We start from the raw sequence: 23,217 nt of genomic DNA on the forward strand, positions 1-23,217 counted from the left end.
GAATGTTTTTAAGGAAGGATTATTTTTGTTCCTAGAATGTTTGACAGTAATGTTAGCACAAACGTTTTGAGAACGTTAGACCATTTGAACATTCTCAAATAGTTTTTTTACTGTTTATTTGTGGTTTTCATTTTTATCAACAATTCAAAGGAATCAAACAACAACAACAAAAACAACAATTGTGTGGGGTGCTGATCCATTACATTTACAATTCTACGGTAAATTATATTATTTGACAGGTCATCTTTTAAGCTTTGCTTTGCTTATATTTATGTCATTTGACCAATGTTTTACAAAAATATGACCTCTAAGTTGAAGACTAAAAGTTAATTGCTCTCTCAAATAATTTTTAAGGAAAGTTTCTTTATGGTTCCCAGAACAATCATGTAATGTTACATAAAGTCACCTAAAGATGTATTTCATCCAAACATTCCCAGAACATTCTGGTAATGTTAACTAAAGTCATAGTTTAGTCATTGAAAGAAATTTTGAGTAAGAAAGAAAGTGATAGTAGAAATAATAAAATTTCCCTCAACTATAAACATGACTTCTCAATATGTAACGGGAAATAGCGTTAGAAAAACATCCTAGAAACATTTCTGATAACTATAACCTAAATATAACCAATATATAACATTACCAAATCGCTATGTTAGCTGGGCACATGTCTCCATACATCCTACAGTGTTTTAAATTAAAAATTCTGTTAGAATATGTTGATTCTATCACAAATCTCAGGTCTAAAGGACCTAACAACAGACCTAAAGGACTTAACAAGTTTGACAACACACAGCTGTCTACTTCTTACTTCTTCTCCATTTAATAATTAAGAGTTGAAAACAACCTTTTTTGAGTTTGTGTTTTGACATGAAATGTATTTTTTCTTTCTTTCTTTTTTTGCTGATTTTATTGTTGACAGTGGGCACATTGGATATCTTAAAAAATAATAAAATGACAAAACAAACTATAGCCCTGTCTTTCTTATGTTTGCCCTTTCAACAGATGAGCTGACCTGTGATCCTCTGGGAGACTTCCGCTGTGACAACCACCGTTGTGTTCCGATCCGCTGGTGGTGTGACGGCAATAATGACTGTGGTGATGGCTCCGATGAGAGGAACTGCGGTGAGTTTTGAGTATGGTATATCCACCCATCCATTTTCTAAAGCTGCTTATTCCAGTTAAGGGGCGAGGGAGGGGCTGGAGCCTATCCCATCAGCTGTTGAGTGAGAGGTCGGGTACACCGTGGACAAGCCACCAGTCCGTCCACATCTGTTCATTTTAACAGCACAACACTGATCTTTAAATCCAAACCAAACAAACAACACTGATCATCACATCACAGTTCTGATCAGTCGCGGCTTGTCATGATCTGAAACTGCTTTATACAATGAGTTTTTATGATTGTGGTCCACAGCGCCCAGGCCTTGTTCTGAGAGTGAGTACAGATGTGATAATGAACAATGTATCCCTGGGAGCTGGGTGTGCAACCACAACAACGACTGTGGGGACAACTCCGACGAACGAGACTGTGGTGAGAAATCGCTGCAAGCAAACTCGTGTTTTCCAGATGTCCTTATTTCTATGAGATGCTCAGATGTGCACACAGTAACCTGTTGGCTGTATTCCAGAATTATACACGTGTCGGCCAGGTATGTTCCAGTGTGACTCGGGCCACTGTATCCCCTCCGCTCTGCAGTGCGACGGCCGGGGTGATTGTAAAGATCTGTCCGACGAGACCAGTTGTCGTAAGTAAACATCACAATCATTGCTGGTTTCAGTTGGAGCAGCAGACTGGTTTCTCTTTGCAGCTCCCACTGCGTGTGAAGGTTTATTACACCTGAAAGAGTCAGAAGAACAAATATTGATCAGATCACAGGAAAGAGATGGTCAGCACGTTTTCTCAGCATTTCTCATTTTCCCGCCAGCTACCCGTTACCCAGGAGGCCGCTGGTGCCCCCAGCACCAGTTCCAGTGTGAGAACCATCTGTGTGTGAGCCAGACCTGGGTGTGTGACGGGTTTGATGACTGTGGAGACCGCTCTGACGAACAGCTCTCCTTATGCTGTGAGGCTCATCATTTTTGAATTAAGTTTGTCCTAATGAATTTAACATTTTGCCACAAATATTCCTTGTGAAGTCAATCTGGAGCAACCTCAACAACCTAATTTGAACAGTATTAATTCAATCACTTCATTAAGTTGAGCCATAGTTTCTATTTTTTTAGTGTTTAAATCTACATTATAAAGACATTAATTGCTGCCACAAAATAGACAATGATATTAAAAAAGCTATATATGCTATATGTTTGAAATATTCAACACTCTTAAACCCAGATCTCAAATGTATTTGTGCGTGTTTGACCAGGGAACATCAAATGTGAGATGCCGTCCAGGTTTCGCTGCAAAAATGGCTTCTGTATCTATGCCAGTCTGATGTGCAACCTGAAGGATGACTGTGGAGACAATAGTGACGAGGCGGAAGAAGTCTGTAAGATGTCACACATTACAAACCAAGTGCTTTATCAAAGTTGTCATAAATATACTCACTACTATAGTAGAACATTTTTTTTAAATCCAAAGAAGGTAAAGCTAAATTCATCTACCGGGATATTATTGATGAAATTTTATACTAGTTTGGTAACTGAATTAAATTACTATTAGTTTTATGCTTTTTAAATTAAATAACATTTGTCTTCTTTTTTTTAAATATAGCCTTAACCAGATTTGTAATAAATTGAGCTTTAGTGAGTTTGTGGGATCGGCGCAGATTACACAGAGCACTAATGCCTTTTGAACTTTCCTCTCTAAGGCCAGTGAGAAAGGAAATTCCATAATGACATCAGTGCAGGAAGCCTGAAACCACAGCATTAAAAGGGCAAGACAAATGTCTTTTATTGTGGATTCATTCCACAATCAGCTTAAACATCAATCAGAGCAAATTACTTTGGCAGGAGATTATAGTTCACAACAGGGACCGCCTTAGCTAGCTATGAGGAAGCATCGTCACTTCAGTGCAAAAATATTATTACTGTCATACAATGTGTCTTCATGTGGAATTAGCACTACTAGTACTACTACTATATGTTAGTGGCAGCTTGTAGATTTTTTTTCACATTTCTAAATTAAGCAATTAGTTTTTTTTTCCCATATTTGTTTCCACCAAGGAGGTTATGTTATGTCACAACCAGTGTTGCCACAGTTACTTTGATAAAGTAATCCAATTACTGATTACTCCTTGAATAAGTAACTTAGTTACTTTGCTGATTACTCAATTGTAAAAGTAACTGTTAGATTACTAGTTACTTTTTTAGTTACTTTCCCCAGCTGTCGACAACAACCCTCTGCCACCTCAAGATGACAATGATACCTGTTTTGCCAAAACTCACTTTATAGTCACCCTTTCTTGACTTCAATGAAAATAAATACTTGTTTTATAAAAAGTAAAATAATCTTTCTTGACCTCATATTTAACTGTTGACAGCACTGTAACAGTAAAACTTGCCATTTCTAACCTACATTGTTTATAAATGTAACTATTAAATTAACTATTAAAACATTTTTCTAACATTTAAATTCTCTATAAACATTTTACTTGTCAAAATTATTATTATTTTAAGTAGTATTAGTAGTTGTAGTAAAAAAACATCTTACTGGACCTTTAATCTAGGGATGTTGTGGGGGACGGGGGCACATCCTTGCCCCACGCCCCCATTCCATCTGGATTCGCCCCTGCTTTGGCGTTTGAGCACAAAGAATGGATAACATTTATTTATGCAGAAAACATGACCAGATTTACAGGTAAGAAAGTTTTATTGTGTTTTCACATCATGTGGTCCTCAGAGTTTAGGTACATTTGAGTGGAAAATAGTGTTAGTTGTTGACACGTCGCGGAGGATCAGCTGTTTTTAACGAGACGATACGGAGCAGCTCAGCTCAGAATTCTAAATAAAGGAGAAAATAAAGCATAAAAATGACTTTGTAAAGCTCAGTGCAGGTGTGCTGTTTTCACCGCGCTTTAAGAGGTGAGGACGAGTCGTAGCTGATAAAAAGCTCACAGCTCACTTAAAGTGGGCAGTTCAGTCGAACCCCGACCTCCTGCCCACGGACCAAGTTTAATGCTGCTGTCGACCCACAATGCAAAAATAATAGTAACGCACAGTGACTTGGAGAAGTAACTTTAATCTGATTACTCATTTGGAAAGATTACCGCGTTAGATTACTCGTTACAAAAAAAATCGGTTAGATTAGAGTAACGCGTTACCGGCATCACTGGTCACAACCAAGAATCAGAAACAAACAGAGGTGAGCAATCACGGTTAAAAGCAAGTTTCAGGATCCAATAAGTGTGTCTTAATGGTTGTACTTTCATCCAGATTCAAATAATGATCCAGGGGTGGTTAAAAATGTATTTTGGGGCAGAGTTAGTCCAATAATGTGAACCAAGGATTATAATTTCATTTGGGGCTTGATGTAAATTAAAAGGTATTGTGGGGCCTAATTGGGGGTGTGTGCTACACTGAGTGCCTTTCTAGTTTTAATGCCAGTACTTGAGAAATCATCTGGGTTCAGTCTTGGACTTGTGGAGGAGATCATATTTTTATGTAAAGTTTCTCTGCTCATTCCATCTTTTTCTGTATAATGAACTAACGGCATATTTGTACCTTGTGTTTACAGGCCGGGAGCCCACACAGCGCCCGTGCACACTGGATGAGTTTAAATGCACCAACGGGCACTGTATAGCCCTGCCCTACGTATGTGACCACAATGACAACTGTGGAGACCTCAGCGATGAAATAGGCTGCCGTGAGTGACAGACACCACGCTACATTTAGTCCTTTATTAGCAAGTTTTATTTCATATTGACAAATGCATATGCAGCAACTACTATGTCAGAAGCACACATCATTCTGGATAACCTCAATTAAATATCATCAAAGTCCCACAATTCTGCATCTGTGCTTGGAGAAATGGTCTGAAATGGTTTATTTTAGATTTGTGTAACTTATGCCCAATGCTAGTAACAGTGTCAGCATCAGACATTAAATATGGAGATGAGAGGGTGAATAGGCAGCCCAATTTCACGTTTTGCTTTTTCCTTTGTGATACTATCATGAAATGCATCACATATTTGTGATGCAGTCAAGTTTCGGACACTATGCCCCAATGCCCGGATCCAGATCCGGCCATTGGCCAGTTTAGGGAGGTGATACAGATCCAGGTCACCTCCAAAACTGAGTGGAGTTTTCCATGCTTTTTCCATGCCATTATCTGACTTACCTGTGCTATAAGACTTATCTGTGGTGCAAACTTGGTGAGAATCCATGAAGTAGTTTTCATGTAATCCTCTATATAAAGTGAATTCTTGATCCAGAATCTGGCTCTGGATCACCTCCAAAATTCAATGGATTCTTCCATGGCATAATATCTATCTGTGGTAAAAAATTTCGTCAAAATCAGTGCAGTAGTTTTGATGTAATCCTGCTAACAGACAGACAGACAAATAAATAAACGCCGGTGATTTTATTACGTCCACCAAGGACATAATAAATACTGTCATCTTGTAACTCACAGAGTTAAAAGAACATATAAGTGGATTAAATGAGTCGTTGGTGGTTAATTTTGATGAACCAGATCAATCAAAATTGTTGGTACAATCTGCTCTGTGTTTTCTGGCTTCAGAATTTGGCAAAAATCGCAGTTGTGAGGAAAAACTGTGTGAGCAGAATTGCATCAACCTGAATGTTTCTGGCTTCATCTGCACCTGCAATTCCGGCTACACAGTGAACCCAGACAACACCTTCTACTGTCAGGGTAAATATACACACCTGCGCACGTTTTACCCTTTATATCAACTGAAATTATTTCCATCACTGCTGGTTTTCCATCTTTGTGTGTGTATATAAGCAGCAAGATGTGCAGTGCAACATGAACATGTGTGTCTTGTACATTAGCTCATTAGATTGATGCATAACTCTGATAAATCAGTTGTTGTCGATGTTTATGAATAAAGCTGGCTTTAGTTTCTTGTGTATGTATTAAATGATCAATTGTATTCACAGCAAGCCATAACTTGAGGAAATAAATTACTGGGCCAAGATTTTACAGCTTTTTTTTCAATTGTTTTTAATGATGTTCATACAGTTGTGAACACATGAGGAAAGAGTAACACAGCATGTCACATGTTCTTTATATTAAACGCATCTGTAATTTGATTACAGTTGAAGTTGTGTGTCTCCTCCTTTTTTGAAGTTATCTTTGCTCTCTTGTCTCCCTGTGTCATGCTTTCAGATATCAATGAGTGTGAGGAATTCGGTATATGCCCTCAGATCTGCGAGAACACCAAAGGCAGCTACTACTGTGCATGTGCCCCCGGCTACCGAAAAGTGGGCAATGGCAACATGTGTGAAGCTGAAGGTGAGAAACTTGTTTGATCTATTTTATATATATTCTAGTGCTGTTGGCACAATTCTGTACCAGCTTCATTCCATTATTCCTACAGTAATGATAAATGCCCACCAGGTGGAGATGTTGCTCCATTTCAAGAACCTTCAGACATGACAATGACCAACCTCTTCCTTACCCTGTGGTCCTATTAGCTACAAATGAAGGTGACAAGCAGTTAGCTTTGTCACTTGATGGGCGTTCCCGGGGTGTACGTGCTAACATCTCCGTAAGATGTCTTGTAAATCCCTCCAGACGTGCTCTCTGGTTACAAAAACAACGTTGCTAGATTTAGAAGTGTTTATTTCTTGCTACTTTTAGAAAATACATAAGAGAACAACCAGCTGATGTCACGCCGTCTATTCACTCAGATTGGCAGTTGCTGTGTCATGTCGCTCAGCATTTGCATAAAATAGACGTGTGGTGTATTTTTGCACCACTTAGCTGGCGGCAGAGCGACTGTTGTCTCTTGTCGCTGCAAAATGCCCACTCTGATGGAAAGTGAATGACAATTCGTTGCTTTGCTGTTACTTGTAGCTAATGTGACTGTAGGATTGTAGTTGTAGATACCGTGCATTACTGTACGTGCCCTCCACTGACTGCTACCTTTCACTGTTGTATATAAGCAGCATCACAAAAATAGGTTTATTTTAAGGTACATCACCTCTGTGTCTGTGTTTTGAAGACAAGCAATGATTCATCTTTGACACTTGAGTTTTGACTAATATTATTCATTATATATTATGATAACATTGCAAGACGGATGCTAATGAGTAACCAAAGGTGACAACCGGGTGTCTTTGGTACCAGGTCACTTGAAAGGATCCTTGGGTACCACTGGAATGACTTTGTGTTGGACAAATGATTACTTAGGGAGGACTATTGCTCGCACTGTGAGGGAACATCAGCTATGACATTTTGGACACGTGGCTTGCTTCTCTGGGCACAATCCTGCACCCAGCTGTTGAGGACCCAATCAGTAGGAAAACACCAAGGGAATGCCCACGTTTCACCTGTCTGTGGCAGATAGATGGTTACTTTCAAGAGATGGAGATGTATTGGTTGTCATCCCAGACCCAACGCAGTTCTGCCATGTGGTGGATGGGGTGACACGTGACACCAGTACATGCTCCCAGATCTAAACTGGCCTGATTGTTTTCTGAATTAGCAACCCAGGGTTCTCAATTCATTGTTCGACAGCAGGAAGGCTTCTATTGATATTTGCCATTCTCTGCCTCATTATAGAAATATCCTTCAAAAGTAATATGAGTCTCTCTTCACTTATTTAGTGTTCGTCACTCATAGAACAAAACTGTAAATAAATGTTAATGTCTACCTCAGGATCGGCTCCACTGCTGCTTCTCCCAGAGAACATTCGTATCCGGAGGTTCAACCTGCAGAAGAACACATACAATGACTTCATCGAGGAGGAAGAGCGCATCATGGCCCTGGACTATGACTGGGACTACAACAACACTGGCTACAGTAGGACCGACATACATGATACTATTTACTACAAGAAAGATTAGTGTCTCTTCATTTTGAATATCCAGTAAAGCCAAACTTTAATCATAGAAACTTGGCTGCTGTGTTTCAGGTATGGTGTACTTCACTGTGGCGAGTAAAGACTCCAACCATGGTGCCATTAAAAGAGCTTTCTTACCTAAACTGGATGATGGCAGCAACAACATCGGGTTTGCTGTTGACCTCGGCATTCGCTACATCACCAAACCAGATGGCATTGCTGTGGACTGGGTGGGCAGGTGTGGTTGCACTTACAACTCTGGTTTTTCCACAAATTTAAAGCTCAAATACATACATTGCAATTTAACACTTGTTTAATGATGTGTTTGTGGCTGGTGGTATTTGTTTTCTGCTCTGTCTATAGGAACCTGTACTGGGCAGACTCCACTTTGAATAGGTTAGAGGTGTCTTTCCTGGATGGACGGTACAGAAAGCATATCATCAAGACCGACCTCGGCCACCCATCTGCTGTAGCTGTCAACCCACGGCTGGGGTAAGACACATTGCTTTTGGATTATTGTAGCCAAGGTTGAATTTATCAATTTTGTTTTGTTTTTTAGTTTCGTCTTACTTACTTTATACTTGTAAATGTTCATGTTATTTGCTATTTTAATGTTATTTAATAACATCAGATGTGCTGTTGTATTTATATGAACCAATTAAACTATCTATCAAAACCATGAACTTATCCTATCTTTTTTCTTTTACAGAATGTTGTACTGGGCAGACCGTGGTGACAGTCCAAAAATTGAGTGTTCCTGGATGGACAGTCAACAGAGGAAAGTCCTTGTTTCAGAAAACTTGGGCTGGCCCACTGGTCTTTCAATAGACTACACCAATGGAGACCGACTCTACTGGTCCGACTCAAAGGAGAGCCGCATTGAGTCTGTGCTGCCTTCAGGAAAGCAACGCAAGATTGCCATCCATATAGGTGAGGATTAAGAAAGAAACTCATCAAAAAGCCTGAATCTTGTATGTAAATGTCAGATGTGTGTGGGTATGTATGTCCACCTGTGACTGGACTGTTCAGCAACCACTCACTTTGGATTTTACATGTTCTTTTCTAAATCTGACATGTTGTTATGCAGATGTGCAAAACCCCTTCAGTGTGAGCGTGTTCGAGGACCATGTTTATTGGAGCAGTCAAGAAAAAGGCGAGGTCTTCCGGCAGGACAAATTCGGTCGCAGTAAAAAGGTCAAGCTGCTAACTGCTGGACCCTGGCTGACTCAGGTCTCCGTGCGCCAGCACCAGAGATACAACTCCGTCACCAGTAAACTGCATGCTCTCTTACTTTCATATACAGTACTGATGTGTTAATCTGTTTTTAAGATGCCTGACAGCCTGTATATTATTCTCCAAAATCTATATAATATAGCTTTTTAAAAATTAAATGAAGCATCTCTTGTTGTTTCTGTAGTAAAGAATCCATGTAAGGGAACCTGCAGCCACCTGTGTTTGCTCCGACCAGGGGGTTATACATGTGCCTGCCCTGAGGGCACCACCTTCATTCCTGGAAGCAGCACTGAATGCGATGCTGGTAACATAAATAAATAAATGTTTTCCAGAATAGTATCATAAAAATAGTGTCATAAAGTAGTCTCCATGGACTATGATGTTTACAGATGACATTGTCATCTGTACTGAGAGTAGGGAGCAGGCTGAGATGACTCTGAAAAGGTGAAGGTATGCCCTGGAGAGAAGGGGAATGAAAGTTACTCAGCGTAACAATGAGCATGTGTGTGAATGAGAGGAAACACAGTGGAATGGTGAGGTTGTTTTAAGAATGCCTAATCTCATTTTTGTCATACTTGACAGGTACATTATGCCTACAGTTGGGGTTGAAATCATTTGATTTTGTATACAATTGGTCAGTGATCAATTTCAGATGTCAAGGCAAAAATTCTGCCAAATGCTACTATATAGGAAAATAGCTGAAAATGAGTTGTTGGGTTTTTCATTTTATTTTATTTTATTCTTCTTAATATTTTTGTAATGAACCTAACTATTTAAAACCCAGTGTAACATCATTTTCTTGACATGCCTGGTACTATGAAATGTGATTGTGTCATTGCTGTGCTGTCTTAGCACTTTCAATCTAGGTAGTAGTTACTTAAAAAACAGAATGCACAACTGGATTTTTGCACACTTGCAACAAATACATCCTTTTGTTTCTGGTTAAAAAATGTGTTTCAACACAAATGCAAGAACACTACATAGGTGAGACTATGCAACCTTTACACAAAAGGCTATACCAGCACTGCAGAGAGGGCATCAGTGGACCTCAGTCTGCAGTTCATCTCCACCTTAAAGACACTAACCACACGTTTGAGGACAAGGAAGTTAAAATATTAGCCAGAGAGAAGAAATGGTTTGAGAGAGGGGTCAAGGAGGCATTCTTTGTGAAACGTTTGAAACCCAGCCTTAATCGGGGAGGGGGTCTGAGACACGCTTTATCCCCTGTTTACAATGGGGTACTCAGGTCAAAGGAGTTTCAGTCTTTTGTTCATGGTAATGAGTCTATCACGTCATCAGGAGAGTCATCAAGGGAGCAATCAGGAAAGGCATCCATCCCATCATTAGGAGGGACAGCTGCCCTGTCATTAGGAGGGTGCTAACTAGAGCACAATAGGTGCCATTGTTTAGTCACTAGCCTATAGCAGTCTGCCTCTCGGTAGGAGGGGTTTGGTTAGGTTTAAAACTCCAGCTTTTGTTGGCTTCTGTTTATTCTTCTCTACAAGAGTCAAGACAGAAGTCAGACTACCAGAGCAAGAATTTTAGCTGAGGAAGCTTCTGCGATTTGAAGCGAAACATCCTCGTGTCAAGCAACCCAGTCCAGCTTCTCTACAAATGCAAGAAGGTCCACTAGTGAGATGGTTAAGTCATGTGTTTGGCTGCCCTGGTTGTTTATGTGCAGATCCTTTCCCTTTAAAGTGATAGACACAGAAACCAATCTAAAAATGATGTACAGGCATTGACATTAAGCTTTTTAGTGTACCTGTCCATAGGACAAGTAACCCTGGCGGTTTACTTGTCTTATAGGAAAAGCTGGTTGTCCGGACAAGTGAGCACCACAGGCGCAAGCCGCGTGAAGCGTGCCTAAGGCATGCGATACATACACCAATGGCGCGTGTCACCTAGGGGTGTCTGGGGACATGCTACTGTGGAAGTACTGAAATTACACTTTTTCATAAATTGCTTCTCTCCTGTGTGGGTGGTAAAATTGAATTTCCAATAAATAAATTTTATTACATATTGCATGCATAGCCTCTAGCCTTATAATCTGTTAACCAAGACATAGCTCATAATGTTTCTCTCCTGCGGTTGTTCATAATTGTGGGACAAAAATTAAGTAATTGGTAAATGCCAATATGCATCTGCTTCTCTCCTGTGTGTTTTCTGAATTCATCACTGTTCAATGCACGATCATTTGCCAGTATGTTTTTTGATAAAGCAAATCAAATTCTTTTATTTCAACATTAAAAATGACTTACTGGTCATTGAAGGATCCCGACAGACATGGCAGTATATTGTGTTGTCCTCTTCCTTGTGCCCCAGCCACGGATAATCCTGTGTCCAGCTACTCACAAACTTCCTCTCTCTTCCTTTCTCTTCATACCTCTTTTTTTTTGAAGGTTCTACACTTGCAGGGCTTGATGCTTTGCGTTTGACTGGTGTTTTCCCTGGTATCTGGCCCGGTTTCGGAGGTTTTAGAAAAGACATTCTGTTCAATATATTCTTCAAAAGGAGTGTTAATCAATGCAATGTTCGTTATCTAATGTTTCCTGCCACAGCATCTCGCAAGAAGATGTTACGAACGCACACTACATACAGCGGTCTCGTGCACACATGATACAGGGTTCTCCCCAGACATTTTTAGTATAGCGATGCTGTTGGTAATTATCACCTGAGGCGGCACGCGTTGCGAGTCATTTTGACTGGTTTTAGATGCACTGAAAGCAAGAATAATAGACAAAAAATTTACACTTACGTTGTAATATCAAAGTTCTTTTTTGTATTTTTCTGTCTATGCTAAGAAAATAAATTTCTTTGAAAAGTTTAAAAACACATTAATATTTGATGGACATAACATTTGCTCTCTTCTTTAAAAATGACACACTGTACCTTTAATCCAGTAAGAGTCCAGGCAGAGTTTTTACTGTCATGTTGACAGTTCAGCTTTTTTTTTTTCAACATTTTTGAGTGGAATTGTATACTTATTTAAAAAAAACAAAACAATATAACTCCTAATTGTCTTGTTTGAACAAGAGCTAAATCTGGACTGATTTGATTGTCAAATCAGAATCAAATTTATTGCCAAGTAAGTTCTCACATACAAGTAATTTGATCTGGTGTCATTGGTGCATAAACAACAGTAATAAAAAGAAAATGAAAAAAAAAATAATTCTGGAAGAAGTAAAGGAGTAAACCTGCTCTTTTAAAGATGAATGAAAAGAAAGATGAATTCTGGATGAAAAAACTTTCTGAATCAGTTTTTCACACTTCACTGTTTCACTGAGGCTGTGGTGAAAATGATCGTTGATTAAAATTGTTTCGCTGCTTTTTTACAGTTGTAGCGTCTGTTAACACTTTTTCCTCCTCTCTCTTTGTCTCTGTCTCTCTCTATATCTCTCCTCTCTCTCTGTCTCTCTCCTGTCTCTCTCTCTCTGTGAGGGAACAAGAGACTCGTCACTCTCACACCGTATTTGAGCAAACTTTGGAAACATGAAGGCTTTCAACTGTAAAATAAAACCTATAAATGAATTTCTGGAGCTATGCAAGCAGAAGGAGCTCTTTTTATCTGAAGGCTTTGACGGAGCTTTTTTCCACTGCTGCAGTGCTGCTCGGCTCTCTGCCGGTGGGGGAGGGGTGAGCGGGCAGTTCAGCAACAGCCTGGCTGTATTTTAAAAAACTACCTGATAGCAGGGCAGAGTGTGACGGCGCTGTCAGAACACTGTGGCGCAGTGCCATTGATCCACTGTCTGGGGAGAACCCTGTGATATCATGTTTTCTGATTGTCTGCTGTGTGGAGAGTTGCGGGAAAAACCGAAGACGCTTTCTTGTGAGGTGCAACACAAGACGTGATGCAAATGAGAAAACAATTTGTCCAGTCGGACAACAATTTAGAGCTATTGCTTGTCTGATCACATTTTACACTTGTCCCGGACAATCGGACAAGCGTTAATGTCGATGGTAGGGTAGGTTTAGCCTCAGTATGTGTGTGGAAGCTTTCTGTCTTAAAACTTCAATATCCATTTTTAATACATCCATACAATGTATGGTGTCTTAGATGTATAATAAGACCCCTATAAATGTTCAGATTTTTGGTCTTCTGATTTTTCTTTTTTTTTTTTCTTCTTCTTTTTTTAGGCTTTGTCCCTCCACCCTTAATGCCGCCATTGTGCCAGTGTCAACATGGAGGCACTTGCAGTTTTGATGACAACAACAAGCCTCTCTGCAAGTGAGAAATTTTCTTTTGCAATCCCCACCGCAAAAACAGACAAACAAACAAACAAAAACTGAATATTGTGTAACTCTGAAAGCAGTCACTACCTGCAACTGCCAAATTTGTCAAGTTGGGAAATACAGATGTGTAGAAATGTTTAATGTGTTGTGAAATTACAAAAAAGTTCTTGATTACAGGAAAGTTTCTAATTCCTATTGTAAAAGATTGCAGTAGAACGTGCATGACACTGATAATGAATAGATGAAATGTGAAGAGAATAAATGAACACATTACAATGGACAAGAAGAGATACCAGTATATACAGTATGCATTTTTTTTCCTCACAGGTGTCCTCCTGATTGGGTGGGGGAATACTGCCAGACATGGGAACACATTGTGGTTGTAACGTCAGGTAAATATGACTTTTTATTAATGAAATATGGCAAAGTAACCAATTCTGAAGTCATTTGTGACTAGTAAACTATTTACATTTTAAAAACAGTCTTTTGCTTCTCCTTGTTCATGCCATCCTAGTTGGGGTAGCCATCGGAGTGACCATCTTCATTTTGCTTGTGCTGGTCGCTCTGGTCTTTGTTGCCAGGAAAAAGACCAGCGTACTGGGGAGGATACATTACTATTTTCCCTCCATGCCGTCCATGCCATCCATGCCATCCATGCCCAATTTACAAAGATTCAGGTGAGACTGGTGCTTTATGGCCCTGAGCCTTATCATCTATCATTAAAATGTGGCCTACACAATCATTTTTCTTCGAAACATGAGACTAGGAAATAAGTATGTTTATAAACAGGACAACTTAATCAAGTAGACCTCGCTAGATAGTCCATGGACCAAGCAGGTTTTCGGTACCACTTAAGGTGATGAAACAACACTTAGAATCCAGCCTCAGTGTACCATGACCTACACAAAAATGTATAACCATCCCAGGGTGGTAGTTATAGCCAGGTAGGGGTCAATGAAGAATTACACAGAGGTCAAAATGTAAAAATGCTCCAATCATGTTGAAAACTATATCACATTATTTGTCTGATCATAATGATTCCAAAAAGGTATAGTTTGGACTATCTATGACTGAATGTTCAGGAGTTATGGGGTATAAACAGCAAAAATGGTGACAAAGGTCAGTTTCAGTTTGTACAGGGGTCAAAAGTTAAAGTTTTTTTCAATTTTGGTAAAAAATTATGCAAATTATTGGTTGTGTTAATAAGGTTCTAATAAGGAACAGTTTGCACCATCTGTCATGCTTCGTTATCATGTTACAGGGTAACATATGTCACATGTCATAGAATCCAATAGACGTCGACCTTGTTTGACCTTTTCTTTGGAGACCAAACATTCAGCACAGTCAAAACTATTTCATTTATTAATCCTTTTATTTCAACCAATAATTTGTATCTTTTTTTTTTTTTTGCTGAAATTGGAGCAACTTTACCTTTTGACCCCTGTACAAACTGAAACTGACCTTTGTCACCATTTTTGCTGTTTTTACCCCATAACTCCAGAACATTCAGTCATAGATAGTCCAAACTATACCTTTTTGGAATTGTTATGCTGGAGCATTTTTATATTTTGACTTCTGTGTAATTCTTCATTGACCCCTACCTGGCTACAACTACCACCCTGGGATGGTTATCATACATTTTTGTGTAGTTCATGGTACACCGAGTGTTGTCTCGTCACCTTAAGTGGTACCGATTAGGTCAAAATTGATGACTGGCTCATAAACTAAGAACAGAGCTGAACCACCTTTTGGTTCATTTATTCATTAATTTCCAACTTACACACTCTACGTTCAGAAGTAACTGAACATGCAGTGTAAAAAGTGAAATGTATAAGACACATGCTGGATAAGGTTAAAATTAATCCTAAGGAGGATGCGGCAGAAAATGTTTGGGAACCATTGAGCTGTAGTATTATCTTTCTTTTTTGGAATTTCGAGCATCGTCGCCCCACGAAACTAATGTTTTTTTTAAAGACTGGATGCTTCAAATTGAGCTTGTGAATGTTTTAGCTCACATTTTTCCTGCCTACTCCCAGTATCCAACTTCAAAAGATGGTTCGATTGATTGATTGATTCCAGATTGATTGAGATTGACGCACTGCTGCCATGTATTCATGTCACCTTCAGCAGACTACCAGCTGTACGATGTTATATGTTGCTATCTTGAGTGTGTTTTGTGAATTTTCAGAAATTATACATCTACGAATGCATACAAAACACCAGGAAGTGAAACAACTTTTCAGGTAACATACATTGGTTACAATAAATATTTTATATTGTGCATTATACAGTAATCTAATTTTCTTGTGCTTTGACAGATGATTTCAATTTTGACTCCAAATTTCTGTTTGTCCTAAGGTGCCTTCTATGTCCACCCTGGAGGCAAAGGAAAAGAGTTTTGAGAACCCAGTATATTACACAGTAGATAAAGCGTCTGCCTTCAGTATGCCCACAACAGCGTCTGTTTTTCATGGAACAGCATGGGTCAGTAAGCAGAACTCGCTGCTCCACAGCTTATTCCAGAACTCTCACCTACACCCGATTTTTACCCGCACAAACATTTACTCTTGTTTTTCAGGACAATTCCTTTAATACAGATTCGGCTGAAGCCATGAATGACCCCATAAGTAATCCAACCAGTGCTGAGACCGTCAAGGTAATGACTGTAATTAGTTTAGTCTCTTTTTAAACGTGTTACATGTCAAGCAACTGGAAGGCTCAGAAATAATATAGTATGAGCAGTAGCAAGAAATCTTCAGTAAGTGCCAAGAAATCACTAGTTAAGTGCAGTCAGCGAGAGCTGTGCCACTCACGAGAGTGTGGTGGAGCTCTAGCTGCACAGTGCATTGTGGGAAAAGGGCAGTGACCGAGCACCTGATGTGAAATCAAACCGTGTGTGTAAAATGTATGAACCAACACGTTTTGGAAATGACACCAACATTTCTTCTGGAAATGACTCACTCACATGACAGTGATAATTGATTAATAATGAAGATTCCTTGGTTCAGATAAAGATTCACTGTTTTGAAACACTGGAATAGCAAAAACATAGACATTATATACGTGGACGCCTCATGGACTGCCGCTGCCTGTTGGAGCCGACGTATCAGCGCAGCCACCATCTTGGATGGGTCCCTATTGTGCCCCCATTGCATTTATTTGTACTGCAGAAGGTGTAACCCCAACTACAATAATCCTTAACTCACCAGATTTTTACCCGATTTTCCCACGATTTGGTTGGTTAGAAAGAGCAGAGATTCAGTTATGATACAGGATGCTGTCACACATTGAAAATACGTAATTTCATGCTGAAAGACTTTGTCTTATGCTCTTTAACAAAGACATATGCTATGGCATATAGATCAATGTATAAATTAATTTATCATTTAATAAAGAAACAAATTTGGGTTGTTCATTTGAATTTATTTCTCTCACACACACACACACACATACATACACACAGGACATCACTTTAATTTCCTCTGCTTCGCTCACCAGGTTTTGTTACAAAGATTAACTTTTTTTCAAGGCTAGTAAAAGAAAGTTCCAGGTCATTCCAGGGTCTTAAACTACCTTGTTAGGTTTGCAACTGGGGCTGGAGAGTTCAAACCCTTAAAAAAGAGCTGTTTTTGTACAGCTTCTTGCATGTGCTGGCACTCTGCAATGCCAGTGTAGTTAATTTTGCGATGTGGTGGAGCCTCACTTTGTGAAATACAGACACCACAAATGACTGAAGCATGAAATGATGGTTCTCAATTCCAAGGAATTGTGAAACAAACGTGTGTAACTAGTGGATGGAAATGTGCACAAATGCACTCTTCCTTTTGCCACATTAAGGAAAAGCACTTAAGAGTTGTGATACTAGTTGGATGGAAACACAGCTGAGAGAGAGTACCAGTTCCTGCTGTAATATCGTTACATGTATGTTACGATGTTACGAAAATAACCTAAATTATTGTTCAGTGTTATTTGTGAAAGGTAATCCCACATGATCTGGTTTCTATACTGCACTGGTTATTGCAACCGTAAGCAGCACAAAATACTGATATATTTGCTCACAACTCCATTGACTCTTGTGCAAGCCTATTGTGAAGAGACCCATCCAATATTGCCGCAGCACTGGATTACATTGCAGCAAGTTATGAGGCGTCTACGTATATAATGTTTATGAGCATAACTGCTTCCAAAGATCATCCTTTGTTTTGGAACAGTCACAAAATTGGATGAAGCGTTTCCTTCAGAAAAGGATTATTTTGAAACACTGAATGAACCTGATATCCTTGGTTATGGAGGCTTTGTTTTCCCTCTTCTTTGTTTAATGGGTGGTTGTATTTGTTTGATGAAAAGATGTGCCTTGTATGGATTATGTAATAAAATATGTTGTGGTGTATCGCATAAAGCAAACAGCCAGACATTTGTAAAACCCCTTTTTTCAGTTTGCTTTTAATTTTTTTGATTAATTTGTTTTGTAATTAACCCTGTGGCCCTTTTAGGAGGCTTTTGAGAACCCGCTGTACAGCTCCGATACAGAAGATGCTGCCGTCACTTCTGCACAAGCAACTGCTCCGCCCACACAGGTAACTATGGAGATGCAACAAAACGAGAGTTACGAATGTAACTACGGTTCTATGAATTCCGAATGACCGCCAGAGGGTGGTGCTTTAGCACCTGGATAAATACATGTGCGCAGCACAGAGGTCGAGAATATATACCAACAAAGTCACGCCATTGGATGTGATCTAGGTGACATCACTGGTTGTCTTTATATACCAGACGCACCCAGCGCTCGCTTCTTTTCGGAATGAACTCGCAAGACTCTGAGTGACAAACAACCCTGGCGGTCATCCGGAATTCATAGAACCGTAGTTACATTCGTAACTCTCATTCTATTTCATTCCTCCTGACCGCCAGAGGGCGGTGCTTTAGCACCTGGATGACTTAATACCAACAAGGTCATGAAGAGTCACACTCACCTCGCATCAGCAGTGGGGAGTGGAGGCAGACAACACCGCCGAAGTCACCGCAGGAGGAGCAGCCACATTCAGTCTGTAATAGCGGGCGAAGGTACAGGACGAAGCCCACGTAGCAGCAGCACAAATATCACTCAAAGGGACACCTCTCAGTGCAGCCCAGGAGGTGGACACCCCTCTGGTGGAATGGCATGTAACCTTAGGAGGCTGAAGACCTCTGGACCTGTATACTTATAAAATGGCATCCACGACCCAATGCAAGAGTCGCTGCTTTGAGACAGCACAGCCTCTTTTGTGATCACCGTAACACACAAACAGGGCATCCGTTTTCCGGATCTCGGCAGTCGCACTAATGTACTGCTTTAACATTCGGACAGGACACAGGGAACCTGAAACAGATAATCCTGGATCAGAATACACAGCCAAGGAAACTGGCTGGTTAACATGAAAGGTTGAAATTCTCTTGGGTAAAAAGGACGGATTAGGCCACAGCGTAACCCCAGATCCGTCAGAATTCCATCGCAAACAGTCTCCAGCGACTGATAGGGCATGGAGCTCTCCCACCCGCTTAGCCGAAGACAGTGCAAGTAGAAAGGTAGTCTTCACTGACACCCATTTAAGGGCCCTGTCCCACTGGCGTTTAGGAGGATGTGCGCATGAAATGAGGAGACAAAAGTTGAGCGTCCGCAACAAAGGTGGACGGAAATGACAAATGTCACGGGGTGGATCAGCGAATACATGAGGAAGAAAAGCAGATATAACAGGGAACAGAAGCGAAGACGACCGCGGAGGCGCCCCCATGAGGGGCACAGCGGCCGTGATGCACTCGCTTCATCCGTGCCCACTCTGTCTGCATGCGCGACATACCATTTGCGACCGTGATGTGCCCGTGCTGGGCACACGTCATATCTGTTTTGCACGCTGTCCCGGTCCGCTGCCAAGCCGCGCCAACCCGTCGGTTGCGGATATCACCGGATGACAGGGGATATGCGGCGCGTTGGTTGTGTATGTCCTGCGTATGTCTTCAGTATGTGTTCAGGCAGTGATGCGGATCTCATCCGCAGCAGGATTTTTGAGCCACTCAAAAATCCTGGCTGCGGACATGCGTGCCTCTGCGGATGATCACGGACGTGTTCGGATGGCGGCCAACTCATGCAGGAATGTTACACGGTTATTGCGGATGTGGGCCACTTTTGTGCGCATTCCATCCGCAAATCCTCCTAAACACCAGTGGGACAGGGCCCTAAGATCAGCACTTTCAACTAGTTCAAAAGGGGATAAGCTTAAACCCTCCAGGACTAGAGGACGGTCCCATGAAGGTATGCGTGCAAGCCTTGGAGGCCGCAAACGTAGAGCACCTTTCAAAAAAACGACACACTAAGAGGTGTGAACCCACTAACCGGCCATCAACGTAGACGTGCCGGGCAGAGATTGCAGCAACATAAACCTTCAAGGTAGCAACAGAAAGTCCTTTCTCCAGCAGTTCTTGTAAATATTTGAGGAGAATAGGCACAGGGCAACGCTCCGGGTCTAACTTTTGGTTCTCACACCACTGCGCAAACAGATTCCATCTGTTGTCATACAAAGCCCTGGTAGAAGCAGCACGTGAATTAAGGATAGTCTGAACAACAGCCTGGTCACAAGAACTTAACAAGGAGTCCGCTGTTGTGGCTGGCGTGCCTGGCTGGCTGGCTTTTGTTTGTCTTTTGTTTCTGTCTTTTGGTTTTCCTTCCAGGTGGTGCGCATTTGGGACTGAGTGGCTGTGTGGCTGAGATATCAGGACCTCACCCTGATCACCTGAGGCTCGTCAGGACTCACAGCTGTGGTGCATCTACACGGATTGGAACATGGTAGCATTTAAGACTGGAGTACACAGTGTGTATTTGCCAGAGACTCGACCTTGTGACCAGACGGGTGAGATCGTCGTCTCAAGAGCCATCTCATCATCAGTGGATGCAGAGAACGTCCAGCTTTGATGCATGGTCTGTGAAAGAGGAGGAGGTGAGGTCTCACGCTCGTCAGCACACTTCCTGAGGTACGTTAGATTTTGTGACTAACATTTATACAGTCAGTAAATGTGGTGTCCCTCACACCTTATTGTATTGAGCTGTTATGTTAGTCGTTTTAATTAGCTTCCACTGCAGTGAGTTTGTGAACAGGATGTTCCATGCCTGCAGGGTGGGAAGCTGATTAGTAATTAAGCCAGGAAGTGTTTGCTGTTTGTACACCTTTGAGCGTTCTCTCTGTGTGTTGAGTGTGGACTCACAAGATGATTTCTTCATTCACAGACTCGGTTTGTCGCGGCCACCTGGGGGGTGTCGGCGGGGTCCTTGGGTCCGAACTGGTTCTGGCTCCGGACCGTTAGCACTGCTGGGAGCGCACCGCAATCCACAACGCCAGACCGCGCACTTTTATATTTATCACATCACTGTTATGTTTATTAAACTCTGTTATCCTTTGTACCGTGCTCTGCTTATTTCATACTGGGTCCTTCAAACGCTGGTCGGTTCTCCGGGCTGCGTCCGACACATAACATCCGGCCCCTCAACGGCCACACATACAGTTGAAGGCGTTCTGGGTGAGGGTGCCAAATCCTCCCCTGTAGCTGTGACAACAAATCCTTCCTCTCCAGGAGAGCCCAAGGTTCCCCCTCGAGGAGTTTGTAAATCATGGGAAACCAAATCCTCCCTGGCCAGAATGGAGCAACCAGCAGCACCCTGTGGCTGCTCTGATCTATCCTGTGCAGTGTCAACATCAGCAGCGGGAGAGGAGGGAAAGCATAAAGGAGGCAATCCGGCCACGGGTGAGCCAATGCATCCTGCCCCAGCGGGCTGTCTGGTTCCGAGAGGGAGTACCACCGTGGGCAATGTGTCGAGGTGCTTGAAGCGAAAAGGTCCACTTCCGCTACACCATACTTCTGCTAGATCATTTGGACCACAATCGGGTTCAGTCTCCACTCTCCCGGTGGTGGTTTCTGTCTGGAGAGTAAATCCGCAGCGCTGTTCTGTACGCCGGGCAGATGAACTGCTCTGACACTTTAAAGGCGAGGAAACGCCCATAAGAGAAGCCTCTGAGTTTCTGCCAATGAGTGATTGGACCTGGTGCCCCCCTGATGGTTTATGTGATAGACTGTTGACGTGTTGTCCAACCGGACAAGAACATGTCTTCCTCTCAGGGCCGGGAGGAAATGCTTGAGAGCCAGTCACACAGCACGAAGCGCCAGCACGTTTGTGTTGGAGTCTCTCCTGAGGACTCCAGACACCCCTCACCATCCTGTGATTCCACACGGCCCCCCAGCCTTTGAGTGATGCATCTGTAACAACCACCTCTCAGCGAGAAGGGACGGAGCCTAGAGGGACACCCTTGCAGATGAAGTCCACGTTCCCCCAGGGTCTGAGGTGCAGAAGGCACTGGTTGGAGAGTCATACAAGCCTGTGCTGATGCAACTTTGAGTTGAGGCCTAGGTTGTTGATCCAAATCTGTAGGGGACGTAAGAACAGAAGTCCCAAAGGTACCACTAGCCACACTGCAGTCAATTTGCCCATCAACCGGAGCAGCAAACCAAAAGGCAGCGCCACAGCCCATTGAATGTGTGAGACGAGACGAATTACATCGTCCACTCTCTGCGGGGATGGCGATGCAGTCATAGTCAGGGAGTTGATGGCAATGCCGATGAAGGTCGTTTGTTGACTGGGAACAAGAGAACTCTTTGCAAAGTTCACTGTGAGTCCTAAATGAGAGACATGGTTCAGCAGAAGAGCTCTGTCGTTGTGCGCCTGCTCCTGAGTCGGAGCGCAGACAAGCCAATCGTCTAAGTAGGGTAGGATTCTTAATCCAAGAGTTTGCTGTGGGGCTAGTGCTGCAGCCATACATCTGGTAAGTGTACGAGGGGCGAGGGAGAGGCCGAAAGGAAGCATGCTGAACTGGTATGCCTGACCTTTGAAAGCAAAGCGGAGAAACTGCCTGTGACGAGGCGCCACTGGCACATTGAAATAGGCGTCTTTTAAGTTGACACTTGTGAATCAGTCTCCTGGTGTGATAGTTTGAAGGACGTCTACTGTGCGGAGCATGTGAAACTGCAGCACTTTGATATAACGATTCAGACGTCGGAGATCGAGGATAGGACGAAAGCCGCCATCCTTCTTTGGAACAAGGAAGTAAATTGAATAGAACCCCCTGAGCTGGTCTGAACTGTGAACTGGCTCTATGGCCCCCTTCTCCAGGAGTTTCAAAATCTCCCGTTGTAGGGTGGCAGACTGCACCGAGTCGGAAACAACAGTCATCCTCACCCCACTGAACTTTGGAGGACGACATCTGAACTGAATTCTGTAACTTTCGATCAAGGTTGAAATGACCCATGGATCTTGAACTCAAGCCTCCCAGTGGCAGAGCTGATTTCATGGAAAACAGCTGGGGGCCAAACACTGGCAGTCAGAACCGACCACCTCTGCCTCGCATCCCTGAGGACCTCTGGGCGCGATTACTGGAAGCTCTGTGAAACCGTTCAGTTCTCGGGGGTCTGCCCATAGGCTCCCGAAAGGCAGGCCGCTGGGAGAGCTGGCCCTCAGCCGCAAAAGCACGTGCAGCTCTGGGAGTCGGCGGAAGCCTGGATGTACAGTGAAAAGCTGTAGCACGTCTGACTGGCTGAGGTCTGGAAGACCGGTGTAGGTCAACAAACTGTTGCCGAGATTTACTAGCCTCAACAGCACACTCCAAAGTTTGTTGGGCCGCAGGTCCAAATTCAACATCCAACATCGATGGAGCTCCTCGATATATGGTTGTGAAACTGGAACATTGAACTCAGGCTTCTGAGTGACTTT

The 23,217-nt window shown here is 42.1% G+C and overlaps 1 protein-coding gene across 1 annotated transcript in view; it reads left to right on the forward strand.

Annotated features, from left to right (window-relative positions):
- Positions 1-23,217, forward strand: part of lrp2b (low density lipoprotein receptor-related protein 2b) — a 95,878-nt gene that overhangs the window by 69,315 nt on the left and 3,346 nt on the right. Inside the window, 21 exon segments of the mRNA XM_034193473.1 lie at positions 1,003-1,122; positions 1,415-1,531; positions 1,629-1,745; positions 1,926-2,063; positions 2,364-2,486; positions 4,673-4,801; positions 5,678-5,809; positions 6,287-6,412; positions 7,781-7,924; positions 8,037-8,202; positions 8,328-8,456; positions 8,674-8,894; positions 9,052-9,234; positions 9,382-9,501; positions 13,332-13,422; positions 13,755-13,819; positions 13,942-14,104; positions 15,616-15,670; positions 15,786-15,911; positions 16,006-16,083; positions 17,921-18,004. Of these exon segments, the coding sequence (XP_034049364.1) occupies positions 1,003-1,122; positions 1,415-1,531; positions 1,629-1,745; positions 1,926-2,063; positions 2,364-2,486; positions 4,673-4,801; positions 5,678-5,809; positions 6,287-6,412; positions 7,781-7,924; positions 8,037-8,202; positions 8,328-8,456; positions 8,674-8,894; positions 9,052-9,234; positions 9,382-9,501; positions 13,332-13,422; positions 13,755-13,819; positions 13,942-14,104; positions 15,616-15,670; positions 15,786-15,911; positions 16,006-16,083; positions 17,921-18,004 (2,627 nt within the window).

This window comes from Thalassophryne amazonica, chromosome 18, assembly GCF_902500255.1.
Source record: "Thalassophryne amazonica chromosome 18, fThaAma1.1, whole genome shotgun sequence".
NCBI lineage: Eukaryota > Metazoa > Chordata > Actinopteri > Batrachoidiformes > Batrachoididae > Thalassophryne > Thalassophryne amazonica.